The sequence below is a fragment of the Zonotrichia leucophrys genome, chromosome 4, assembly GCF_028769735.1.
Source record: "Zonotrichia leucophrys gambelii isolate GWCS_2022_RI chromosome 4, RI_Zleu_2.0, whole genome shotgun sequence".
Lineage (NCBI taxonomy): Eukaryota > Metazoa > Chordata > Aves > Passeriformes > Passerellidae > Zonotrichia > Zonotrichia leucophrys.
Genome location: NC_088173.1, coordinates 21,489,310 through 21,514,472, shown reverse-complemented (window position 1 = coordinate 21,514,472; position 25,163 = coordinate 21,489,310). Strand labels below are relative to the sequence as shown.

Below are 25,163 nucleotides of genomic sequence, written 5' to 3'. Positions count from 1 at the left end.
CAAGCTTTATGTTTGCTGCCTAACAGCCTTAAGAAACACATGCTGTGATTGAGTGGGGTTTTTTTGTTGACTGGTCACATTACCTTTAATAGACTGGGATTTTCTACATCACTACTAATTTGATGAATACAGTTAATTTTAAATCTTTCCTGTAACAATGTTCATATATTGCATTCTAATTTAAACAAAAAAAGCAAGGTATTTGCAGGCCAGATGTTACGGGAGACAAATTCTTCAACAACTGATTAACATAAACAGCTCTTGAAGCATACATTGAAAGAAAAGCACTGTATTTGTCTACATAGTGTTTTTTAAATTTTCTTTTTAGAAAAGGCACTCAGAATTAATAGCATTTCCCTTGAGCTCATTATTTGATAAAACCAGATTGATTTTGTTCATTAAAGCCTCCAAATCTATGGGTTTAGCAGTGGACAAACTACTGCAGTCTTTTTTGCCATACCAGGAATTTTCTTTTGGCATTTTGGCAATCTTGGTAATTTTATCTGGCATATAAATATTAAAGAAAAGGAAAACAAACAAAAAAACCCAACCAAAAAACAAACAACAAACAAACAAAAAAACTTTACTAGGCCTGAATTGATGTACATATTTACTATATATCTGCAGGCACTTATCAGATTTTATTATTTCAGTGTTCAATGGATTTCATATCCCTTTTTCATTCTTCTGTGTTTTCTTTTATTCTTTCATTCTATTTTCTGTTGAGTTGCATACAGGAGATGTGAAATTACTCAGCAGCTGAAAGTAACAGGCAAAGCAGGAAAAGCCTACTTGACCTATTTGGGCAAAATATCAACCTAAAATGGTTTGAGTTAGATGAGGCAAACCCAACACTAGCTTTGGACTGGCCCTATTTTTCTTTTCTCAGTCCTGATTCCCCTCCTAGTATGATGTTTATCCCTATGCATGGTTTTATTTTCCTATTTACTTGAACATTAAAGTATCTTAATGTCAGTTCTGTTTGGGCAGTACCTCTAGTACCTGCTAGTTTATGAAACAGTAACTTTTGTCCTCACAACACATATCTGTTCCAAATACTGCAGAAATATTTAATGTTTTTCTAAGGCTGAATGTGAGGACTGCAGATTACTTCAGGGACACAACAGGAATTTGCCTACTCAGTTCAAGAAATATAGCAATTATGGCACTTAGAGTCAATTTATTATTCAGATATATTAATCTATACATCTATCTATAATTTCTTTTTAAATTGAATAAGGCTGATTGCTAACTTGTTAGTTTAGAGTTTTGTAGGAAATAAAAAAAAATATTTCTCATCAACAATGTCTTTAGAAGAAGCCAAATGTTCCTTGATACAGAAGACTAGATTCTTCCCAGGCACATGCAGAGTGAATTCTAAAATCAACTGTAAAATCATCCTAAATTGCATGCTTTCACATTTAAAAGAATAGCACTCACTACCATCAGAAATTTTATCTTTTTTAATGGAGATGCCTATTTACACCTTTAATTTGAGAATTTTGCTAGAACAGAATGATGATAGTCAAGATTGTCTAATGAAGATATTCCTACAGAAAATTGGCATATTAGAATAAATAATGGATAATTGTTGGCAGAGCTGTTATGAGGCAAAATGGTTTACATCAGATTGCAAAAAAACTTAGAAGTTCTAAACATACAAACTACTAATACACATTAATGCAATACTCAGATGAAAAAATCCTAGATTGCAGAATGATTCAATACCTAGAGGTAGAAATGTTACAGAAAAAAAAATCATGGGAAGAAAATTATATATCACACTCTTACTAGTGTATTTTGAGGAAGAAAAATAGATTTTCCTCTAAGAGGTCTTGGGGAGAGTTCTGCTTTATGCCTGTGTTAAGTGTTGTCCTGTTTTCCTCAGCCTCTCTTTCTGTGTTCCATATGTCTTTTAAACTCCAGCTGATGAAATTGTTCAGTTCTGTCACAGCCAGAACCTGTTCTTGGGATGAGCACAAAGACAGCCCAACATCCCCCACATTCAGACAGACTTACCGCACGTGGGTAATGAGAAGGGTTGTGGCTGGAATGAAAAAGTCATCCACTCTGTCAAACTGCTTCCCCACGGGCTGGGTATGGATGGTGTGATGGGAAACACTCCCACTGGCTTGGGTTATCACCTGCACAAATAACATCAGCATTAACTAGACAAGCATTCTTTAAAAATCAAATCTCAATCCAAAGTAATAAATACAGTATTGCCTCTGTATTCTCTTGTGTTGTCTTTTCCACGTTACCAAGAAAAGGAGTGCAAATAATTACAGATTTCAGAGAACTATTACATACTGAAACACTTAGTCTTCATACTTGTTTTTCCCCTTCATTTTTTTTAATCAATCCTGAATCCATATTTATAAATTTACATTACTAAAGCCCTTTACAGTTCTTAGCTTAAACTAAGGGTTTTGTTTATCTTTTTACTTACACTAGATCTTAGAGTGAGATTAAATTTTTAAGCACTTCAGCCAGAGTGAAAAGATGCTATCAACAAATCCACTGGAACATATGGCTATGCATACTCCCAATTCTCATCAATCATGAGATAATTCAACTTAGCACAGACATATTTCAGAAAAGCAAGCTGAACTGAGTTTAAATACTCCTTAAATTGTTATGAACCAATTTCATTCAAATCCCAAAATCTTGGACCTTCTCTGAAGCAAATGTTTATGCGTGAGTAAAAGACAATTCCATATAATAGCCACTATGCTTTTCACATATATGCATTTAAGAGTGGATTTTTCTTTTTTTTAGAAAAGAAGACAATCTACTATCTATACTGTAATTAAAAATGAGGGCGAGGATGATCAGCCACTTTAAAATATAATAAGACTGACTCATTTATCAGTCAGGGAGGAGTAACCACTGGGGAGGAATGGTTACTAAACTTCCACAGATTACCTTGCACACTCAAAGTTATTAAGGGTCTGTAGGTGTTGAAAAGGTGATTTCAAATGTTACTAATTTTGCTTTTAAAATTTCTTTTATTCTTTTTCTTATATATAAGTATATATCAAATACACAAAAATTTAATGAACTTCTGAAGAAAAGGAAAACAAATTAGAAGCAAAATGAATTTTTAAGTTATGATATAAGGCTGATCATCATAGCCTCAGGGGTTTGCTATAACTAAGGAACAGAAATTAATAAAAAAGTAGAAAAGTAAGTACTGAGATGTTGCTTTAACGACTGTCCTAGGTTTGTCACTGCTTCAAAGCATGGGAAAAATCAAGATTTTTAATATCTTTCACGTGAAAAAAACCCAATAAAGACAGAGCTTGACATGTCCAGAACGTCAATAAGACTTTAATGAAAAGGAAGTATGTCTAAAGTCCAGTTTATCCTCTAATTAGGGACAAAAATATCATGAACAGCAACAGTTTGCTCTCAAAAGACTGGCAGTACAGAACAGGCTGCTGTTTTCAGCTGCATTCCTTATCCTTCTATCAATTTGCCACTGCCACTTCAGACTAAGGGTCTTGAAAATAATGATTAACTTTTTGGTGAGGTCAGTTGTTTGGCTTGTTTTCTGGTTACCTAAAATAATTTCTCTGTCCTTGCTGGGGTCATGGTAACAGTCTAAAGGAAAATATGCAACACATTGCAATTACACAAAGGTTCAACCTGTCTGCATTTCCTTACACACAATCATTGTGATCACCTCACCTGCAAAGTTGGTGAATTCTTTTCCATGTTTCCCCAGCTCAGCACCCAGACTTGATCATGTGATTTATCATAGTGTAGCTTTACTGGAACAGGATCTGTGCTCACTGCCTGAAATAGAACAAAAAAAGAAATCCTTTGTCACATTTTCAAAGGAAACATAATATATATACTTGAATGAAAACGATGAGTAGATATACATTTTCAGATTCTTTCAGACTGTATTTAGGAATTATGTTGTCAATTCTTGAAACAGCCCTCTGATTAATTCAGAGTTACTGAATTCCTGAAAACGTGTTTTTTATTTATTATGTACTCTAACACTTGGTATCAAATCTACATAATACTGAAGCCTTTAAGATGTTGAAAAAAAAGGTTTTTAATCAAGTACAAAACTATTTGTCTTCCTTCCCTGCCATCACTCTCACTTTACATACATTGGTTGAAAAACTACATCATTTACTGAAAAATGGTTAAAAAGGGAAGAGTATTCGCAAGCCACATACTGGAATTAAAGGAAGATGTTACTGTAAAAAATCAACATGATGTTGCTGCACCCAAACTTCTGATCTGTTAAAATGTGTATATTTTGTTGAAGTAGGAAGGATTGTTTTCATATGTTTTCCAATTACAGTTGCTACTTGTCATAGAACCTATTATCAGAACTGAAGTGGTTTCCCTACAACTTTAAGCACTGTCACTGGAGACCATGAACCTGTTAAACAGCTGAGCTCTAAACTTCCTTTGTTACAAAAAGTGAGGGATTCAGAGGTATTAAATGGGAGAACAGTGTAGTCGATTAAGAGATGTCATACATAGGCTAAACAAGGGGGGGATTACTTTTTTATTTTCATCATTTAAGAAGGAAAAAATAGGTGGAAATTGTTTTTTAGTCTTACCATTATGGAACTGTAAAGCACAGCTTGTTTATCAGTGTGTCAAGGAGAGTACCAGCTGGCTAATTAAGTGAACCTAATTTAAACTAATGATGTAGATCCTCAAGATAATGCACTAATGGCTGGCTGAGACTGCTGATGATACTTAACTGTACTCCTGAGGTGTTGCAAGCGACCACTTCATCTAAGCAGAATTTGTTTTTCCTTTTGAAAATGGAAAATGAAGCCAGGTTGCTCACTGGCTCATTTAAAATCACAAGTTACCCCTCGAAAAAGGTCATTTATGTTTGATAACTTCTTTCTGCTACATGCTAGAAAACAAGTTGTTTAAAATAATACTTGAACTGCTGTATAGCTAATTTGTCAAAGCATGTCAAATTTGCTTTTGGCTTCCCCAGCCAAAGGTCTGACCCACACATGGCTCTGCCAGAGGACTGCCGGCTGCGCTCAGAGCCGGGGTCGTGGCACGGCCAGGAGGAGCAGAAGGAGGTGCTGCAGGGTCAGGCACAGGCAGCACAGCTCCCCAGAGGGAAGCCAGCAGCAAAAAGGAGCTGAGCATCTCAGAAGCAGACTTTCACAGCTGTCTCCAGCTGACCAGGCTGATCTGCCAGCAGCGCGCTGAGGAATGAAGGACGATGACTCTGTCTACTTCAGCCTCTAAGTCATCCCACTTAGCGGTGTGCTGCTATGCAATACTGCACAATTCCTGCTTTCAAGAATTTAAAAATGAAAGCAAATGCTTCCCGTGACTTTAGAATGATACCTGGATAAGTCAAAAATTTTCCTTCTATATATATCTCTAAAGATACAACACCCATGTTTCCAATACATTTCAATTTATTCTGCTATAGAATACTCTAAAGCACTTACTTTGATAAATTTACCTGCCATAAAAATAAATCATCCTCAAATCTAGCTGTCACATATGTGCACACCTTTTACATTATCTTTCATAGTAGAAAGGAATAACAGGTAGAGTAGTACTTCAGAGAAAACATTGTAATGAGCAAAACCAAATAAACATTATTTTTACACAGAAAACAGCCTTGCTACCTGACTTAAAGTCCTTTCAAATAAATTTTTAATTTTCTTTAGGGTTTTTGCACAGTAATGGGAGTTTCATTAGAATTCTCTTGCTTTCAAAACATGAAATTATCTCCACATTTATTCCCACTAGCCTATGTGCTTTTTTTGCAAGGTGGCTTCATATTAAGAATGTAGACTTTCTTATTAGACATCTTTCTTATTAAGATGTAGACTAGAAATAGCTACATGCACATGTACATGTATGAAAATTATATCCTCTGTTTTAATATCATTTTCAGGAAAAAGGCAGTCTAACAAGAAAAATGCTCTCATTTCTGAACATTTCTGAGCTGAGTTTCTATTTTCAAATAATGAATTCAATCTTTATTTTACTCTGTGCTAGGCAGTACTCTTCAGTAATGAAAATAGACTGATCTGGAAAACTAAATTCCCTTCTGTGCTTCCTGTTTGTAAAAGTGGTTTTGTAAGTGTATATCATATGAATAGAGCAACATTTAATGGTTAGAACATTCTTCCTGCTTGCAGAAAATAAAGCTAGAAAATAAATGCTTGCTTTTAAAAGACAAGACAGAGGCCATGCTTGTTTTAAGAAATGCTAAACAAGTATCTCTTGACTTGTTACTAAATTCCAAATTAGCCTCACTTCAATTTTAAAACCCACCCGTGAATCAACAGTGTTTTTACTTTATTGTCTCGCCAAAAATCTTTGTTAAGTACTGTGAAATGGAAAAATAATTTATTAGGATTAGAACCATCAAAACAAGGCTTCCATTCCAGCAAAAGTTTTCCACAGCTGGAGTCAATTTAATTCTATACTTTCCTTAGTTCATAATGTTGATATTATTAAATTAGGGGAAAAGTAATGCTATTCTAGCTCTCAAAATAAAATTCCTTTGAAAGTGGTTTTTTTCCACCAGAATAACATGAAAGCTTCTGGAGTGTCCTGGTTTTAGCTCTATATACTTGCTAAGTAGCACAGACTAAGTGCACAAAGCTTTTTTCTACACTTAGGCATTCTGTATGTCTGCTTTTCAGCTCATTACAGAAACTAGAATATTTTTTTGATAGAACAATCTAATGCCATTCAAAAACTGTACAATTGTTTTACATACAATTCTTGTGAAGGGCTGAACTTTTAATTAATGGTTAATTTACTGAATTTTACTTTTTAATTAACATATATCTTTGCAGTAAGCATCTCTGCAATTTTTAATGGTAAAGTTATATATATTTTTAAATATTTAAAACAATAAATAATGTAACTAAAGACAAATTAGAAGAGCCTAGCAATGAACATATTTCATAAAGCCTAAATTAAAACCTATTTTCAGTGAGCTCAAGAGGAATCATGTGCTTTTGACACTGAAGTCTAAATGCTAATAAATGAAATTATATTGATATTTCATTCCTCCAGTGGAGAAAAGGAAGCTGACACCTGAATGTCAGTCAAAGACCATGGAAAACATTGCCAGATATTCCACTCCTTCAAATTTGTGGACTGTGTTGAGATTGCAGGTTTTTACTCTGTCTTGCTGAAGTAATACATCAAACCGGTTGTAAAAAGTAAAGTTTTTAGAAAAAAAAAATTCATTACCCCACTCGTTTTATCTCTATTTTAATATGCAAAGGTAAATTTAAGTAAAGAATCCCCATCTTTTTATTTTTAACTTATTGAATAAAATATTTTACAAGTCCTTGACACCATTTGGATAGTTCAAGTTTTGAGGAAGGCATATCTGAGTCAGCTGACACAGAATTCAGAAATCAAGTGTTTCAAGTATGCAAAAGTATTACAATTATTTTTGTAAGTCATGCAATTTTATAAATGCAATTTTGTTATTTATTTTTAAATTTTATAAGCCTGTACAGAATACATGTGTACACTTACAAGATGGAATAGTTTGAGCTGGAAGGGACTTTTAAAAGTCATCTAGTCCAAAACCTCTAGTGAGCAGAGACATCTTCAACTAGATCAGTTTACTCAGAGCCCCACCTAAACTGACTTTGCAGGTTTCCAGGGATGGGGCTTGCACCATTTCTCTGGGCAACCTCTGACAGTGTTTTGCAAACCTCATTGTAAAAAAGTCTTCATGATATCTAGTCTGCATCCACCTTTTTTTTTTTTTAGTCTAAAACCATTACCCCTTGCCTATTGCCACTGTCCCTATTAATAAATCTGTCTCCAACTTCCCTATAAGCCCCCTATAAGGACACAATACTGTCTCCCTGGAGCCTAACATATAATCTATACTTTAAAGATTTTTCATTCACTTATCAGTGAGAAAACCAAAAGGCATGAAGAAAAACTCTATTTAAGTGTGGTTTTTTATTAACAATTTAGTTAGGTTTCTAATTAAAAAAAAAATCAGTGTTTTGTTTACTAAAGGACACCTGTTTCCTATAAATATGATGATATTGATATAATATAAATATGACTATGAGCACTGCCTTGTACCTCGGTGCACTGGGTTTGTGTGACAAGCTTTTGGTAGCAGGGGGGAGCTACATGGGTGGCTTCTGTAAGAAGATGCCTGACAGAGCCTGTGCCAGCTGGAGCCAGCACAGACCTGCTGCTGGCCAACATCCAGTCCATCAGTGGTGGGGTAAAACCTCTGGGATAACCTCTGAGCCACATAAAAGTGCTACTGTGCTTGCAACTGGATGAGAGAGGAGTGGGAATATGTCAGAGGAACAGCGCTGAAGATGCCCAGGTCAGTGGAGAAGGAGGGGCAGGAGATGCTTGAGGTGAGCCAGCAGAGATTCCCTTGCAGCCTGTGGTCAAGACCAGAGCGAAGCAAGTGTGCCCCTGCAGCCCATGGAGGTCTGGGTGGAGCAGAGACCCACCTGCAGCCCCTGGAGGACCCCACTGGAGCAGCTGAATGCCTAAAGGAGGCTCTGGTTCCATGGGAAGCCTATACTGGAGCAGGCTCCTGGCAGGACTTGTGACCTCATAGGGGACCCAACCTGGAGCAATCTGTCCCTGAAGGACTTTATCCCATGGAAAGAGACCCCCACTGGAGCAGCTTGTGAAGAACTGAAGCCCATGGGGAAGACTCACACTGGACAAGTTCATGGAAGACTGTCTCCCATGGGAATGGCACCAGGAGGGAGCAGGGAAAAGAGGAACTACTCTCTCTGAGGAAGAAGCAGCAGCAGAAATTACATGTGACAAACTGACCCCCCATTCCTCATCTCTTTCACTACTGGGAGGGGAGGAGGCAGAGAGTCAGGAATAAAACTGTGCCCAGGAAGGAGGGAGCTCTGGGGGACAGGTATTTAGGGTTTGTTACACTATCCATTATCCTGCTTAGATTTTGGTAGGCAAATGAGCTGAATTTATTATCAAAGTCAAGTCTGTTTTGCCTGTGATGGTAATTGGTGAGTGATCTTTCCCTTCCCTTATCTCAACCCAAAAACCTTTTTTTGGTCTGTCCAGCTGGGGAGAGGAGTGGTGGAGTGGCTTTGGTGCTATCTGGCCTCCAGTCAGGGTCAACACACCACACCTGGTTTTGCTCAAACTCTGTGACTGTATTAATCGCTGTAGCATAGCATTGATTTCTCCCTTTTACTCAGTGAATTACCCACCAAGCAGATACTCCAGAATCCCAGAGACTAAGAAAGAGGAGTAGAGAAGAATTTGAATTCAAAGTGTCTGGTCTTAGCTAAGAGTGGTGTTTATTTTTACTGTTTTTGTAATTCTCTCTGTCTAAAAGGAGAGTAGCAGTGACAGAGTGACAGAGTAACAGCCCTCCACCTTCTGTAGCCAACCCTGACCTTTCTGTCAAAACTGATAGACATATCCTTGTGATGAGACTCTATTTTAGCCAATCATCATTTTACAGTGAAAAGAACTTCCAGTCAGAAACTTCCTAAGGAACTCATTTTCTCAACTACTCAAATATTTCAAAGAGCTATTTTCGTGTTATCTTCCTTACAATTGTCTATTGAGAAGAACAGTTGCTAAACAGATACTGCTGCTGAATGTTGAAAGTAGGTTTCAACATGCCAAATAATGAGTTTACTCATTATTTGGAACTTTTTTCCAAATAATGAGTTTTTTCCAAATAATGAGTTTACTCTCAAGGTAACTGTATTTCTGTCTCTGAAATATGAAGGAAAGTCTTAAATTCTATTGTCTAAATTAAATAGTAACTTAAAAAATTAGAAAAAAATACCTGTACAACTTTCTGAGACTGCACATCAACAATGAGAACTCTGTCAAGTGTGGGCTGGGTCACGTAAATGAATTTGTCTTTTACATTAACAGCAGTTGCCCAAACACACCGCTGAACAGGATCACCATCTGCTTTGGGACAAACTTCATCCTATAATTCAATACAAACAGGAAAAGTATAAGAATCAACACAGTCAACAATGTAATAGAGAGACAAATTATACCCATTTTCTTCTTTTTAAACTGTAAAATAAAACATCAGAAAATGCAGGGAAGGAAAAAGGAGAGTTGACACTAGGACATAAACTCATGTTAGCCAAACTGCATCTGTAAGCACCACAACTCACAAGCACTATAAAATAATTCATGCACCAAATTTTGGGATGTTTTGCAGAAATTCAAGAAGTACTGTTGACCTGAGAAAGAAACCAATTAAAAAAAAAAAAATCATGTAGAAATAAAGTGAGCAAGGGGCAGGAGACCTTAAAACCATCAAACCACACCAGACACACAGTGTGTTCCGGCAGGGGCTGGCAGCTCCCACCCGAGCAGCACCACGGTGCCCTGCAGAGGGATGCAGTGCAGGCACGGCTTACCCTGCAGCTGAGCACAGCAGAGAGCCAGGAAATACCCAACTGGGGAGATGATCATGTGCACATGAAGAGAAAGGGGAGTGGTGTGGTGAGATTGTCACACGGCACAGGGGCAAAGCAGCAGTCAGGGAGATCAGCTGTTTTGGTCACCTGGAGTACTGACAGGTTGCTTTAAAGATCAAGAAGTGCGGCAACTTCTGCCATAAGACATCAGCATGGCCTATCTTACTAGTGTTAAACCCAATAAATACCAAATATCTTCTTACTACCATTCCTTCCCTCTCTGCCCTTCCATTCCTGCAAAAGGATGAATTTGAAATAAATAAAATCTGTTCACTTCAGTGAACTGATATTTCATAATACATGTAACTATACATTCTCAGTCAAAATAGCTAACTGGAGTTTGCATAGTCACTGTTCCTGATTTGTAGAAATATATGGCAAATCATCATGTATTTAAGTACCCTATTTGCAAATACTTTCTCCCAGAAAAAGCTTGGTTTTATCAAAATTAAAGGTTACTTGGTCAAATGTGAAAATTTATTTTATGAAATAGCATGGTTTCTTTCCTATAATGGACATTATAATTATTTAAAAATAAGGACCTGAAAAACACTCTACTTGGAAAAGTACAGGATGTATCAAGAACTTTCATTTTTCTGACCTTTTCTCCTTTTGCCTCTTATTTTAAATTTTGCATCACAAGGGACAATTTTACCAAATCATAAGTATTATTTCTTTTTGCCACTTATCTGCTGCTTATTCCTAATTTAGAATGCTCTGCCTGATACATCATAACTGGCCGCTGTGAAAATAATTACGATATGTCAGCAGATAATGACTCAATGTAGAATGAGCAGCAAGATATGATGAGCTCTTAAACAAGAACTCTGTTTCTAAGCATCAAATGCCTTTTAAAAAGCACAGGAAACATTATGTGGCACAACACCATCTCTGGCACCAAGCAATGCTCTTCAAGAGGATGATGCATTTCAAAACTTCCTTTTCTGTATCATCAACATTCTTTGCCTGCTGTGCCTCTACATTTTCAAAAATACACTCAATCTTTATATGTCAAAAGAAGAAATAAATCAATTTACAGCTTTAAAAAAGAGAATTTCTTCGCAGAAGATTGAAAGTCACTGCTTGCTTTTACGTGGCTCCTAAACCTCAACAAAGGGAAGGTCTTTCAGGAATCACATGACAAGAAAAGGTCACTAAACTCAGGTACTGTACAATAGCACATCATCAGGAACTTCAGGAGAAGTTAGAAATCAGTAACAAGAAAGATTTAGTTCGTGCTGATAAAAAGCCTCGAAGATCAAAGGGAGAAGCGAAAAATTTGATTTTTTAAGGAATGACAGGCATGGGACAAATGGGATTTTCATTCTTAAAAGTAGCTAAATGTTTTTATTGTTGCATAAAGTCAACATATGCAAGTACGTCTCTAATATGATGTGCAATCATCATATCAGTGATCTATTGTCATTTGCCTTCTGGGTAATTGTCACTTCAAGTGGAAGGTTGTTTCACTGATCTCATTATTTTTTATATTTATTCTAAATATACCCTGTCTTATTTTCATGTTTTATCTAAACAGATAATTACATCTAGATTGTTCTACACCATCCTCTTATTCCTCAGAGTGAGCACCTCCAAACAATGAATCCACAAATGTTTGCAACAAACCTACACAGATATGTTATTTTCATTCGTCTCTCAGGGACTCACATTAATTTACATGAGTTTCTGGGACTGAATTCTACAAGGACATATTCAATATCTCATTCAAAAATTATGCTGAAGGAATCTGTCTTTCTGTCCCATGGTATCATATAGATTAGTGTAAACGATTTCTCTGATTCCACCTCCCCTTGTGGGATGTATAGCAGAATAGCAAAATACTCTAACTTAAGCACTTATAGCTATATCCAGAGATGAGCTACTGCCTTATACATTTTCCTGAATCTGAGTCTAAAATACTCAGAAGAGTATTTTTAAAGATTTTTTCACTGTAAGACCAGTACCAATAGTCTTATAGATATACATATGTATATATATACACACAACCACACATATACATATCTACATATACAAGAGAGGTTCTAAAATATTTTTCAAGTTGTCATAAATTTCTATAATCCAATGCCAGTTCTCACCTTGCCCGAAAAGACTGAAAACATAAAATAAAAGCAAAAATCTTTTTTTCAATGTAACAGTGAAAATTATGCACCAGACTTCATATATCCAAAACAGAGCGTTTTTCCCAGAGTAAACTGGTTTATGTGGTTGCTTCTCTCTTCTTCTTCTAGTTATACAAATCTGCATTTATCAGAAGCTATTTCAACAGAACTGAAATCTTGCTTTTGAAAACATAAAATTTATCTCATTAGACACTTTGGACTTCTTTTACACTACAGGCAGCCATTCAGAGGTTCCATATTAATTTCCCCAGGGGTTGGGTAATTGCTTAAAATTATTTCTCCTTAAAATATAAGCATAAACCCACCATTTTCTTCTTCTAATTAAAATGTGAGCAATTTACTTTTTCCTAATTTATTCTCTCTGAAAAAAAAAAAGTTCACATCTGATAAAACATTAATTTACCTCATTGTTGTATTCCTCCCAGACTTTTTAATCAAAAAGTGACTTGCTCTGTAACAAGTCAGCAGATGGAGGGAAATAAATCCTTAGAGAAATTTTTTCAAGATAGTCTGGGGCAAGAAAATCTCAAGAGGAATTATGTACTTGCAGATTTATACGTGCAAATTCTGTGTTTATTAACTTACCCTCACTGCAAAGGGTCCTCAGTGTTTTAACAGGATGAGAGTGAAACCTTTAGGCAGTGTAATGAAATGTCCAGCTATGTTATGGCTGCCTAAGAGCAAGGTGATACCAACAGGTTGCAGCAGTGCATGTTTAAATTCATGAATTTATGTATCACCTCATCTACATTAAATCATTGTTTTCTTGACATTCTTTACTAAAAATCAGACTGGATTTTTTTAAACTTTTTTTTTTTTTTTTTTTTTTTTTGCATACAAAGGCTAGTATTTAATACACTTTCTATGCTGTGAGAGTGTAAACCAAGGCAGCTTCCGTGAACTACAAAGTATGCTTCAATCTAATTTCCTGTGGAAATTTTGGTATGCCATGTAGTCACATTAATTATAATGAAATGAAGTATTTTGCTCTGACCTCCAGCATATATTCAAATGTGAGATTTCAATATTTTATTGAAATTTGGCCATTATGTGCTACTTCTTGTAATAAACAGAAAATCAGCTTTATGTTGAAGCCAAAAGGATTTTTTCATTAGTCTCCAAAAGGCATCTGTTTCAATTGCTTTTTTCCCAGTCTCTGGAAATAATTATTCTAATTGGGATTCATTGTGAAAGGAAAATAAAAACACTTTTGCATAAGAATTAGAATTTAAATCTTTGGATAATATTAATTTGCAGAGGGTAAACAGAGGTTGAATGTTAGTGAGGAAAATGTTCCAAGCACTTCACAATTATGAGGTGAAAGTCTCTACTTGAACCATGGCTAAGAATCTATTTGACAACAGGTTAAACAAACAGCTGTCAAAGCTGGTCTAACAGCAACCTGGATCAGAAAATAGAAATCAGTTTATTTCTGTCCCTAGGCATCTAGATTTTTCACTATCAGACTAATAAATTTCTACTTGCACTTGACATTAAGAAGATTCAAGTAATTTAGGAGATTCTGGGAAGGAGAGGAAGGAGGTCTTTACAATTTCTGTGAAGATTTTAAGAGTATTTTTATTGAAATGTGTCAGTAATCAGGATGAATAGGTAAAATTTGTTTTCTTTTGGAACCTTTCAAACCTGGAGTAGCATAGTAAGTATATCTTCTTGGGGGAGGAAAAACCCACCTCCTTCTGGGAAGGAGGTCTTGACAATTTCTGTGACCCATGACGATCCAGTAAAGCACTAAATCTTTTGCTTCACTTTAAACACAGCGACTCCAATTGATTCCCATGCTAGATATACACCAAAGTGTTTTGCTGTATTGACACTCAGCTCCATAAGAGGTAATTAAATATTTAGATAAGGGTTCTTAAGTATATAGCAAGTGAGAAAATATATTTACCTTTAGCAAAATTAGCATACCTAAATATGTAGATGTATAAGTACTGCAGTGTTGTTCACAATGCAGTGCAATATTGTGCAGAAACACTTGAGCTCATTCTTTTACAGAAGCTCAGTTCAGGTTTGTTGACAGACAAACAAGAAACCTGTGGAGGAACACTGGCGTGTCATGTGTAATATCCAGACATTTTATACTATCTAAACTGCACTGCTGAATTTACAAATGTTCCTATGCTCTAGCAACTGTTTGGCAATAAACAACTCTCCTGTGGTTTTACTTATCATTTGAACAGCTAATTCAGAGAAGTGTAAAGAAATGAGAAATGGGAGAGGCTAAAGCAAGCACGTGATTCCTTTATTATTAATATGTAATAGTTAAGTCTTGGAGATGCCCTAATGGGAAAAGCTATGTAAAGCTACACCAAAATATTCTTGATATGCTTACCAACATGTCTGATTAGTGAAAGTATATGACAGAGCCAAAGATAATTACTAACCAGCAATTTATGACATGAGTTGTTACCACTAAGCAATCACATGCTGAACCTGATAAAAATCTGATCCTGGGACAGAATTGGGTTATATTATTATTATTATTATTATTATTATTATTATTATTATTATTATTAATATTAATATTAATATTAAAATTATTCAGAGGAAACAGACTTTCCAAAGATGCTTGAGGAACATATGATATTCTTCAAAGGAGAATATTTTTTTTTTTAAATTTCTTAAAAAAACTTTGGAATTAAAGTTATCAAATAGACTAATTTCCTGGGTTGGTTTTTCTTTTTTTTCCTTTTTTTTTTCCCCTCCAAGAAGATATAGTTATTATGCTACTTCAAGTTTGAAAGGTTCAAGAAGGAAACATATTTTACCTATTCATCCTGATTATTGACACATTTCAATAAAAATACTCTTAAAATCTAGACTGCACTTTAAATCAATAAAATTTTAACAGAATTCTTACATAATCAGCTTTTTAATTAAACAGCCATGAAAAAAAGCTTTTTGGCTTATTTTTTGACTGTGTCAATCTAATTTCACTTAAGCAGCACGAATCAAGGTATGACTAGCTTTTCAAAGCATAATTATTCCCACTAAAATAAATCTTGTTGCTGAGCACAGCAGCCTTTGACATCAATAATGATAACAGAAGAGGCAAATTCCATTGAGACAGCTCTAGTTCTGCTGTCATTGAGACATTAGAGAAAAAAAAAAACCAAAGTGTACAGCTCAATGCTTAGCATGTATTTCAAGGTCACTCATTCAGATCCAAATGAGCAAAAGTTACTATTTTTGAAAGCTGATATATCATATAGAGTAAGTCTTAATGTAGTGACTAGTACCAAGTGTTCCAGTGGGAACATGCATCATGTCAGCTAGCAATTTGATTAGCAGTAAAGGAAAAACATCACAAGAATAAATGGAAGTGGAGAATACACTAGTGTTTTTATGCATCCTACTCAGGGAAACTATATCATAAATTCTAAGAATTTGGAAAAATCAGCTATAAATATGTTAACAGTAAGGTTATTGAAACTACTTATATGAATTTTTAGTTGGAACCAAAGCATCAATCATCTCTACTAACTTCAGTGGAAGCTGTGAGAATGCATACTAGGACAGGGATTTGCCTCACACGTTTAATACAGACAAACATCCCGTGGAGAAAAAGAAACCATTAACACTTCCCCACTCCCCAAAAGATCCCATATTTAATACAGAGAGAACCAATCCCTGATTCATTAAGATGAACTTAAACTGGTGGGTTGGAGGTGGGAAGCTGGTGGAGACTAAAAAAAACCAACAACAAATCCAGAAATAGAGAGCTGTTAAAGAACTGGGAAATGAGAAAGACAGTCAAAGAAAGAAAAGGTTTTCAAAAGTATTCAGGGAATATTCAACAGAAAAGAGGGTCTGAAAGCTTGAATTTAATAGAGGTCAACACAAGAAATTTTGAGATCACCATTACAGGCTATTTATTTGTTCAGAAAACATGGCTGAATTTATCAAGCAGGAAACACTGAACTAGTAATAAAGTTGTATGTAAAGAAAATTATAACTGAGAAAACACTACAAATAGATTTTTAAAGACAACTTGCCTGAAAACCGAGGAGTTTTTCACTAGGCTTAATATGCCTCTGAAATTCACATTCCACTGGTTGTATTACTTTGATGCCATCTTCATAAAAAACATAAAACATGTTCCCAATTCCCAGACCTTAGGGACAAAAAACACATTGAAATATATAAAATTAAATAAGGACAAAAAAGAAAATCCTTGTCTTGAACTAAAAACCTAATCACAGTTTGGTATGAGATCAGTTTGTTAATGTGCATAATAGTAACACAGCTAAACCTATGGGATCTTTTGTTGTAAAACTAAACAAAACTGTTACATTATTTAGAATTTTACATAGTTTTTTTTTCCCATTGGCAAGACAGTGTGTTAATGACTACAGATCTAGAAATACACAGTTTGACAGCTGCAGCAACAAAAGTGATCTTGTGAAATCATCTACACTGAAACCAAATAAATATAAATTTTCTATGTATGCTTTTTTTACTTTTGCTTAGGGATGGAGGACTTAATATAATTTGTGTACAACATAAAATAGAAGACATGAGTCTTTGTTATAAACTTTATATTTCTGTCAGAAAAGAAAATATTTTCCATTTCATTTTATTACAGAGACAGAGTTGGGCAGACATTGATTCCAAGGTTGAATGGCCATAGGTGTTTACACAACTATTCAATCCTTCTTCCACAATGGTGCTGAAATACATGATGCTAAGTTTTGTGGAGAAGGTGGGAGCCAGATCTGTAGCGTGAAGTCTCACAATATCTGTGATTATGGTCATGACCACAGAAAAGGACAGTCTCAATAGTTTTCTGTGTGCCAGCTAAGACAACAGTTGTTTATTTGCTATATGGATGCTATAATGGATGATCAGCTCATATTCATAAAATTCTTTGAAAAAAAATCATAGTACTCATAAAATCACAACTATAACCATTCTGACAACTGAAATGTTGGCTATAATGATAAAAATTTGCATCCATCCTAAGCACAGGACCTAAGATTTCACTTGACATAACAATATTTGGTACAGGAACATGGAGGAGTCAAACCCATGAAAAAGCAACTCAAATCTGAAATTCTGCTTATCCTAAACTCTGAGGGAAAACCAATGTTAATAAAGAGAGAACAGGTCTTAAGACAAAATTAATAATAAGAAAATCAAGAGGGAATAGGAGGAATGAATGTTTGTGTATGTATGTATATATGCATTTATGTTGACATGTACACAAAAGTTTCCAATCCCCGTTAGGAATCACATTACTAACACAGTTCTTTAAAGGTTGTAGTATGTAGAAGGTTGTCAGGCTATGGCCAGAACAAACACATTCAATTATCTTTGAGAAATCTTGTGGAATCATTTCCCATTTCTGGCCAAATTTTCCCAGAAAGAGAGGCAGTCTCCAGGCAGGGTTTTCCTCACTTTATATTGAATCTATCTATTGACAGGCTAGCAAAAATTGGGAGAGAAAATTGCCTATGCTGCATGAGGTGTAGCATAGAAGCAGGCTTAGGTTCATGGAAAACTCCCCGGTCATGTCTGTTCAGAGCAAAGGGTGTACTCAGGGCAATATGGCCACTCTGGCCAGTGGGCACTTGTGTGCCTTGTGTGCAGATAAACCACACAGCCTGTATGAGACTGCACGTTCAGGTCTCTCTTTAGAGAATGCCTGACACCGTATCATGTAAGAATAGCTGAAATTTGCAGATAAGCCTGAGTGATGTTAGGCTGCCTGTACCAATGAACACAGTGTAGAGATCTATAGCTGAGCAACTGGCACACTGCACCTTGGGGATGAATATGTGAACATGGCTGGGCACAAAACAGGGTTTTCCCTTCTCCATCCTTTCACTGGCTGAAGTGTATTATGGTTATTAGCAGGATAAGCAATACCAGAATGTGAGGAAGTAGCTCAGATGACAGCCCCAGGTGACCCAGACATTTGGTAATCAGGCTCCTAAAACCTCTACCTCAGGTGCCAATACTCCAAAGAAATATTTCCAATGTACAGGTATTATTTATGACTAATAAACAGCCCAAAGTTTTAGGGCTTTATTTCTAAAGTCTGGATAATAATGTTAACCAAACTGTTCTACAAAAACAGTGAAGGACATACAGTATGAAATGTCCTTCTTCCATTTCAATACCAAGTTAAGGAAGTCAGTTCATATAACAAAACTTTACCTCTGGATCTAATTAGTTAATTCCCCTTTCCAACATATTATCATCCAAAACTCTTCATTTGAGTGAGTGGCTACAGATACCTGTACAGATATCTAATCTGCATAAATATCTAATCCCCTCAGCAAGCCACTTTTTCAGAACTACAGGAGCTATTCTTTGATGACTTAATTTTGCCACCCTCCTCCCACTAAATAACATCCTGCACATTTTTAATGCAGTGCCAGAAGCCACAGATAAATAGATTTGCTTTATTTAGACTAAATTGATACTTAAAACTGGCTAACTTTTTTTTATTTAATGATGGTGGTTGGGATTCTTTTGCATATACATTAATAGATTTGTATTTATTTATATATTACATTATTACTGTAATACACATGTACCTTCAAAATCCTTTTTGAAGATTTTCTGATGCAAGTGGTTGTGACAAAGATTTTGTGAACTTGATACAGAAATATCTCTAGGCACTAAGACCCATGTATGGTTTCATGATCTTGATTGTCCTACTAATCATCCATCCTTCCCTTCCTATGTGTTAATACTTTGGTAACAGATAATGACAGAGTAGGGATGGCCCAGAGAAGTTGGTGATGTTTATTGGCATCTTCAGGGTATTGCTCTCTTGTAAAATATTTCCAATGGTGTAATTAGAAACAGTATTTGCTGGAATCACAACAATTGGCCTGCAGTTCTACGCAGAGAGATTGAGAGTATCTGCTCTAGGAGACACAAGATCTGGTACTATACATTGCTTTTTGATTAGTTTCACATTAGTCACAGAGAAATTTGAATGTCTTTACCATAAGGACTGTGGTAAGCTGTTATTTTTAATTGGCATTTTTTATTACAGAAGTTAAATTTTCCGAGGTGCATTCTAATGACTGAAAGCAACAAATTGACTTGAAATGACAAAAAATTAAAAAATCAAGGTGATACTAATAATGTTTTCCATTTTGAGATAAAATATACTTGATGCTTTCCCAACAAGAGATGAGAACTGCATACTTTTGAGAATTTGGTACAAATTTGTTGCATATCAGTTTAATCATTAACAGTGTAATTGTATGAAACTCTAATCACTTGTAATCTGCAAGGCCAATAGAGCAGGAGGATAACAGCTGAGCTCCACTACAATCACAGAAATTATTGCTTGTACCAGCAGAGCAACTGGTAAAACAGAAATAAAAAAATAAAACTAGTTCATATTTATAAATACAGTGGGAATGCCCAAGGCTACTTCATACAGGCAAATGAAATGTCAGATTCTTAAATCTTTAAATGAATTTAAAAAATAAATTAAAAGTATACAGAAATACCATTTCTAGCATGAATTTACAGAAAAGCCAGATTGACTTGTTATCTTGTATTATTAATCTTCCAATGGAAATAACTGAAATAATTTCTTACTACTGAAAAGTTTTAATTCCTAAATTGCAACTTTAGATGAAGAACAGGCTACTTAGAGCAACAGAATGGGAACTCATGACAACTCTTAGATTATGGTATTTTTCTGGAATATGAGGATAAGTTTTGAGATCATGTAATATATATGAAAATTAATACCTATCTTTTGCTTGTAAAAACATTTCCATGATTTTTATGTTAATAACACCTGATTGTGTCTTTATTCATGTTTATCCTTCAGTTCATCACAAACATCCGTTCCCTGCCCCAACGTTTATTTACAAACCTTTCCTGGATATAAGAATAAAATGCTTAGTTTAATTACCCAACAACAGGTATGTCAATTTTAAACTGTTTAAGATTATAATTTTGTCAAATAAGAGAGATTCATAGAAGAAAATCAATCTCAACAGCATATAGGCCGACTGGTTAGAAGTTTTACCATGACAACAATCAAAGGTCTACATTTTAAATCTGAGCTTCTCGTTGTGTATCTTCAAACAATTGTCAAAATTGTGAACAGCTCATTTCCTTCTCTCTCCCAAAGAAAAACAGTTTACAAAAGTATGAGCGTTTATAGTATTCATTTCCACTTTAATATTTTTCAGTCAAATTCCTTAGTGTTGCAAGGGGGTAGGTAACTACTGTAACTGTAGAGTACAAATAAACATGGATACACATACGCAAGAAACAACAGATGAGCATTTCATCATACTACAGAAAATATGAACAAAAGTAATCTCCATTAGTACCTTGCTCTCGCCATAATATGTTTGCAACTGCAGCATGTAAGAGAAAGAAAGAACAGAAAATACAAATGAACAAGGGAAAACAAGAAATTATACATCAATTCTGAAATAATTATAATGCCTTAACCTGTGATTCACTAAAGTACTCCTGCAGGTAAACCACTGGAAACAGTAAATTAACAATAGTTCTCTATGTCATGTGACTAAATTGTGATTAGCCATAGTAGTTATTTAGGACAAGGTAAACCCCATCACTCCTACTAAACCCCTCCAAGCTAACTCCATTACACCATTAACCATTATCAGCAGTGTGGTTTATAATCCATTACAAAAAACATGCGCACTTTTCATGCCTGTAAAAGATACATATTAATGAAAGGTTATGCAATTTTCATGATTTTCTTTAAACCCTGGACTTTGAAGAGAATAATTTCAGAACATATTTATGAGAGAGATATGAAAAATTAAAATATACACAGGATATTTTTCCGTATGGCTGTAGCTCAACCATGCTACCAAAATTGCCATGCTGCATAATGTTCACCATTCTCTTTGGAAGACCAAGAATGGAATTATAAGATGGCATGGTAAGCAACTAAACTTTAAAGTTGATTTTTCCCCTGAAAACATAAATTTTATTTGGCCATCTTATTTACAATTGGACTTTAGACCTTTGAGACCAATGAAATTATATTGTCGTAATATTGCCTCTTTCTGTCTGGGGAGGAAAAAAAAGAAAACAAATGTAGTCTTGCAAACTTTTAGTATTTAGAACTCAGCATGCAACAGAATCAAATTTTTAAAACATCCTCACTGAAAACCAACACATATTGCAAAGTAATGAACTTACGAAATTTTAAAAAATCCTAAACATAGGAAAGGAATACAACATAGAAAACACACATATCACACACACATAATGCAATTGGGAGGTTCTTTGAAACACAGTGCTACAAAAGCTAAAAACGTTAGTGTGCTTTAAAAAAAAGTTTGGAAAAAGCAATGAAAGACATATTATAAAGACTTATGTTGGCGCACAGAAGTTCCTCATCTGCTGACAGCTGAAGGTTGAGAATGAAAACAGAAACTATCACTCTAGAAAAGGCCTGGATACTAAGATTTTCCCACACCATTTGTACTTCAAAAGACAGGAGAGGGAAAACACAGCCCTGGGATCTGACCTTTGGGTCTGTTAGTGCAGCCAGTTTTGGATTCACCCTCCTGTCGGTGCATCTAGCCTGAACTTCATGGTTTTGTCTTTGAGGGTATCCAAAAGATTTCTAAGGACTTGCTAAACAACTTCCCCTACACCCACCCTGTCAGTCACCACACTGCAGAAGGCTGTCAGGCTGACCAGCACTTTTTTCCCCTCTGTAAAACTGTGATGATTGCTCTTAAACACCTTCTGGTTCTGGGAATGCTTTTCAGGGTGAAATGCTCCATCTCTATTCCAGAAATTGACATGAGGCAGATGCTCCTATCATGTTTTGGGTTCTCCCTCTTGCCCTTGAAAAGCGGCGCTGGCTTTCTCACAGTCTGCAGGAACCTCCTTGATCACCATGATCCTTCACACATTGACAAGAGTCCCCTCACAATGCCATGGGCCAGTTTTTCCAGCTGGGTTCTCCCTATCCAGGCCCTTTCACCTGTGAAAGTTCACTTCATTTAAATGGTCTCAATCAGATCCTATACACCACGGATAAAGAAAGCTTCCTTGCCAGAGGATGATTTCCCAAACCTTCCCACTGCTGTCACATTCCTAGAAACAGTTTTGCTAGGAAAGACATGTGAAAAAACTTGCAGTACAACTTGTCCCCTTCCAGATCCTTTGCCATCAGGTTCCCATCCCCCTCAGCAGGCCCACATTCCCCCTTAACCTTCTTTTTCATGCTGATGTCTCTCATCTTTTGTCATTCACCAGACTCAGCTGCAAATGGGTTCTGAACTTTAAAATTTATCCCTACATGCCTAGAAAGTGTCTCCAGATGCAGATCACAATTCTGTATTTGCTTATATTGTGTTACACAGTCTTTCTTATTAAATAAAGTAAATTCATTTCCCCAGGGCAATCTGGAAGATTTCCTTTAAAATTACTTTTCTCTTCACATTGTGAGGAAATAACCATGTAATACATGACACTTGAGGTCCCATAAATACAGCCATAATGTTATACAGTTTATCAGTGTTTTTCTAGGGGTGACATAGGAAAAAAAATAAAAAGTAATTACAATTACACAAGTGTGGGAAATTGTACAGGATCAAACAAAATGATTTAAGATGTTAAGTACAGAACACACTAATTTATGTAAAAGATATGTATGATTCTGAGCTTTGCTCAAGAAAAAGGGCAGGATAATAAAAGTGCTTTAAAAGCCTCACATATTAATTTTAAAATTAGCAAATCAGCTACAAGAAAATTGAGATATAATTTAAGAATGCAATATAATATTATAAACAACAGACACAATCTTACCTAACAGATCAAGAAACCTCTTTTTTTTTTTTTAATCAGACCTATAACTTCTTTTCAGGAAAGATGTCAAGTCTCAAGATAAAGAGGTCAATGCTGGAACAAGTACAGCATGTGAAGATATAAAGTATGCTAAGGAACATATTGTTTGACTTCCTTTTTGGTTAAGCCAAAATTAACATTTTCCAGACACGCTTCATACTAAATTCTCAACCATTTGTAAACTCCACTACCTAAGCATACAGAATTAGTGATAGATCTCAGCAACATGTTCTGGTTTCAAGAGAAAGCACTATCTTCTCTTTTTCCATGATTCCACAGAGTTATTAAATAGTATTAGGAGATGTACTGGGAGCCTTGCAGAAGGCATTGTATTCCAAAAGTTTTTGACCTTGACCAGGTTATGTCATCAACATGGGGCCTTGTGGCAGGGAAGCCTTCATGTCACACGGGTACCTGCTGCAAGGGTAGGTGCTGGAATGCCCAGAAAAACCTGTGCTGCAAACTCATGGGCCTTATGACAAACTGCAAGCTGCCATAAGATATATGGCTTCTTTGTTACACCAGATAAAACCACTACAGAACCCAGGGAGCAGGAACCTCTCCATGGGCAGGATCTGTGCAGCTTGCTGGGGGAAAATCCACCCACAAATAATCTCATGCCGCACAAATAAATCTGTGATGCCTAGCATGTGAAGGGTTGCAAGATTTACTCACTACCTATATTTCTCTTTTTATTATATCTTATTAAAGCAGCTATTTCATTACATCATTTGTTGTTGGGCGTTTATACTGTCATCAAAAAGTCTGCATTGTTCCTTCTTCCCCCTTGTCCCTCAGCAATGCAAGACATGGGAGAATCCAAGTTTTCTTGAAAGAGGTTTACTTTCCTATTATTTTCTTTTTCTTTTTAAGCACACTTACAGCTCCATAAAAATGACTCTTCATTGTCCTTCCACAGCTATTCCATGGTTTTCTGTACAGCCCCAGCCTTTGATTAGGAGCAGCTAATATAACATCTGAATCCCTGTTCTTCATCTTTGTTATACATTGAGTTGGTTGAATGGCAATAGGTTGCACATATTTCACAAAACTCTGTTCTTAGTAATTCATGAAATTCTGCAGCATATTAATAGCAGTGTAAATTTTTATACTCTTTGGATGGAAACAACAGCTGCAAATATCCATGGTATTTCTAGCACTAAATGAATGAGGGTACTGCAATATGACTTTGCAAATAAATTCTGTATCCTTATCTTTCTTCTTGCATTGGTAATAAATTTCATTGCATTTACTTTTCTGTCTCAATAGACAATTTCAAAGATTTCAACTGTCAACTAGTGTTATTCCTCCCTACTTTTCTTTTCTTGAAACATTCAATGCATTTTGGAAATAAAGTGTGTGTGTGTAGGCAAAATTTACCTTGAGTTTCAAGACTAAATGTAACTTTTCTACTTCCTTTTGGCATTATTAACTATTCAAATTTTCAGTAATCAGCATGCAATATTATATATCCAGACATACTCAAAAAAAATGGATATCAATTAAAAGATAGTAATCCACTGTCCCTTTCAAAGCCTTCAATTCCATGATGGCAAAAGGTCACAAACAGATGTAATAGAAGATAGGCCAGTGAGAGAAATGCAATAAAGTCATACAAAATATGTGTAGTTCAACATAATTTTTCAGAATTGTACTATCATAATCTGCTGTACTTTCTATTGCATTAAAAGAGTAATTTCAAGATGTTTAAAGTGAA

At 35.5% G+C, this 25,163-nt stretch overlaps 1 protein-coding gene across 2 annotated transcripts in view; it reads right to left on the bottom strand.

The window, feature by feature from the left end:
• Nucleotides 1-25,163, bottom strand: part of FSTL5 (follistatin like 5) — a 272,462-nt gene that overhangs the window by 24,705 nt on the left and 222,594 nt on the right. Inside the window, exons 11-15 of one of the 2 annotated variants that reach the window (XM_064710753.1) lie at nt 20,938-20,964; nt 16,618-16,736; nt 9,806-9,955; nt 3,691-3,798; nt 2,020-2,144 (exon numbers count right to left, since the gene is read on the bottom strand). In XM_064710753.1, the coding sequence (XP_064566823.1) occupies nt 2,020-2,144; nt 3,691-3,798; nt 9,806-9,955; nt 16,618-16,736; nt 20,938-20,964 (529 nt within the window). The remainder of the gene's footprint in view (nt 1-2,019; nt 2,145-3,690; nt 3,799-9,805; nt 9,956-16,617; nt 16,737-20,937; nt 20,965-25,163) is intronic. The other variant, XM_064710754.1, reaches the window with a different exon arrangement.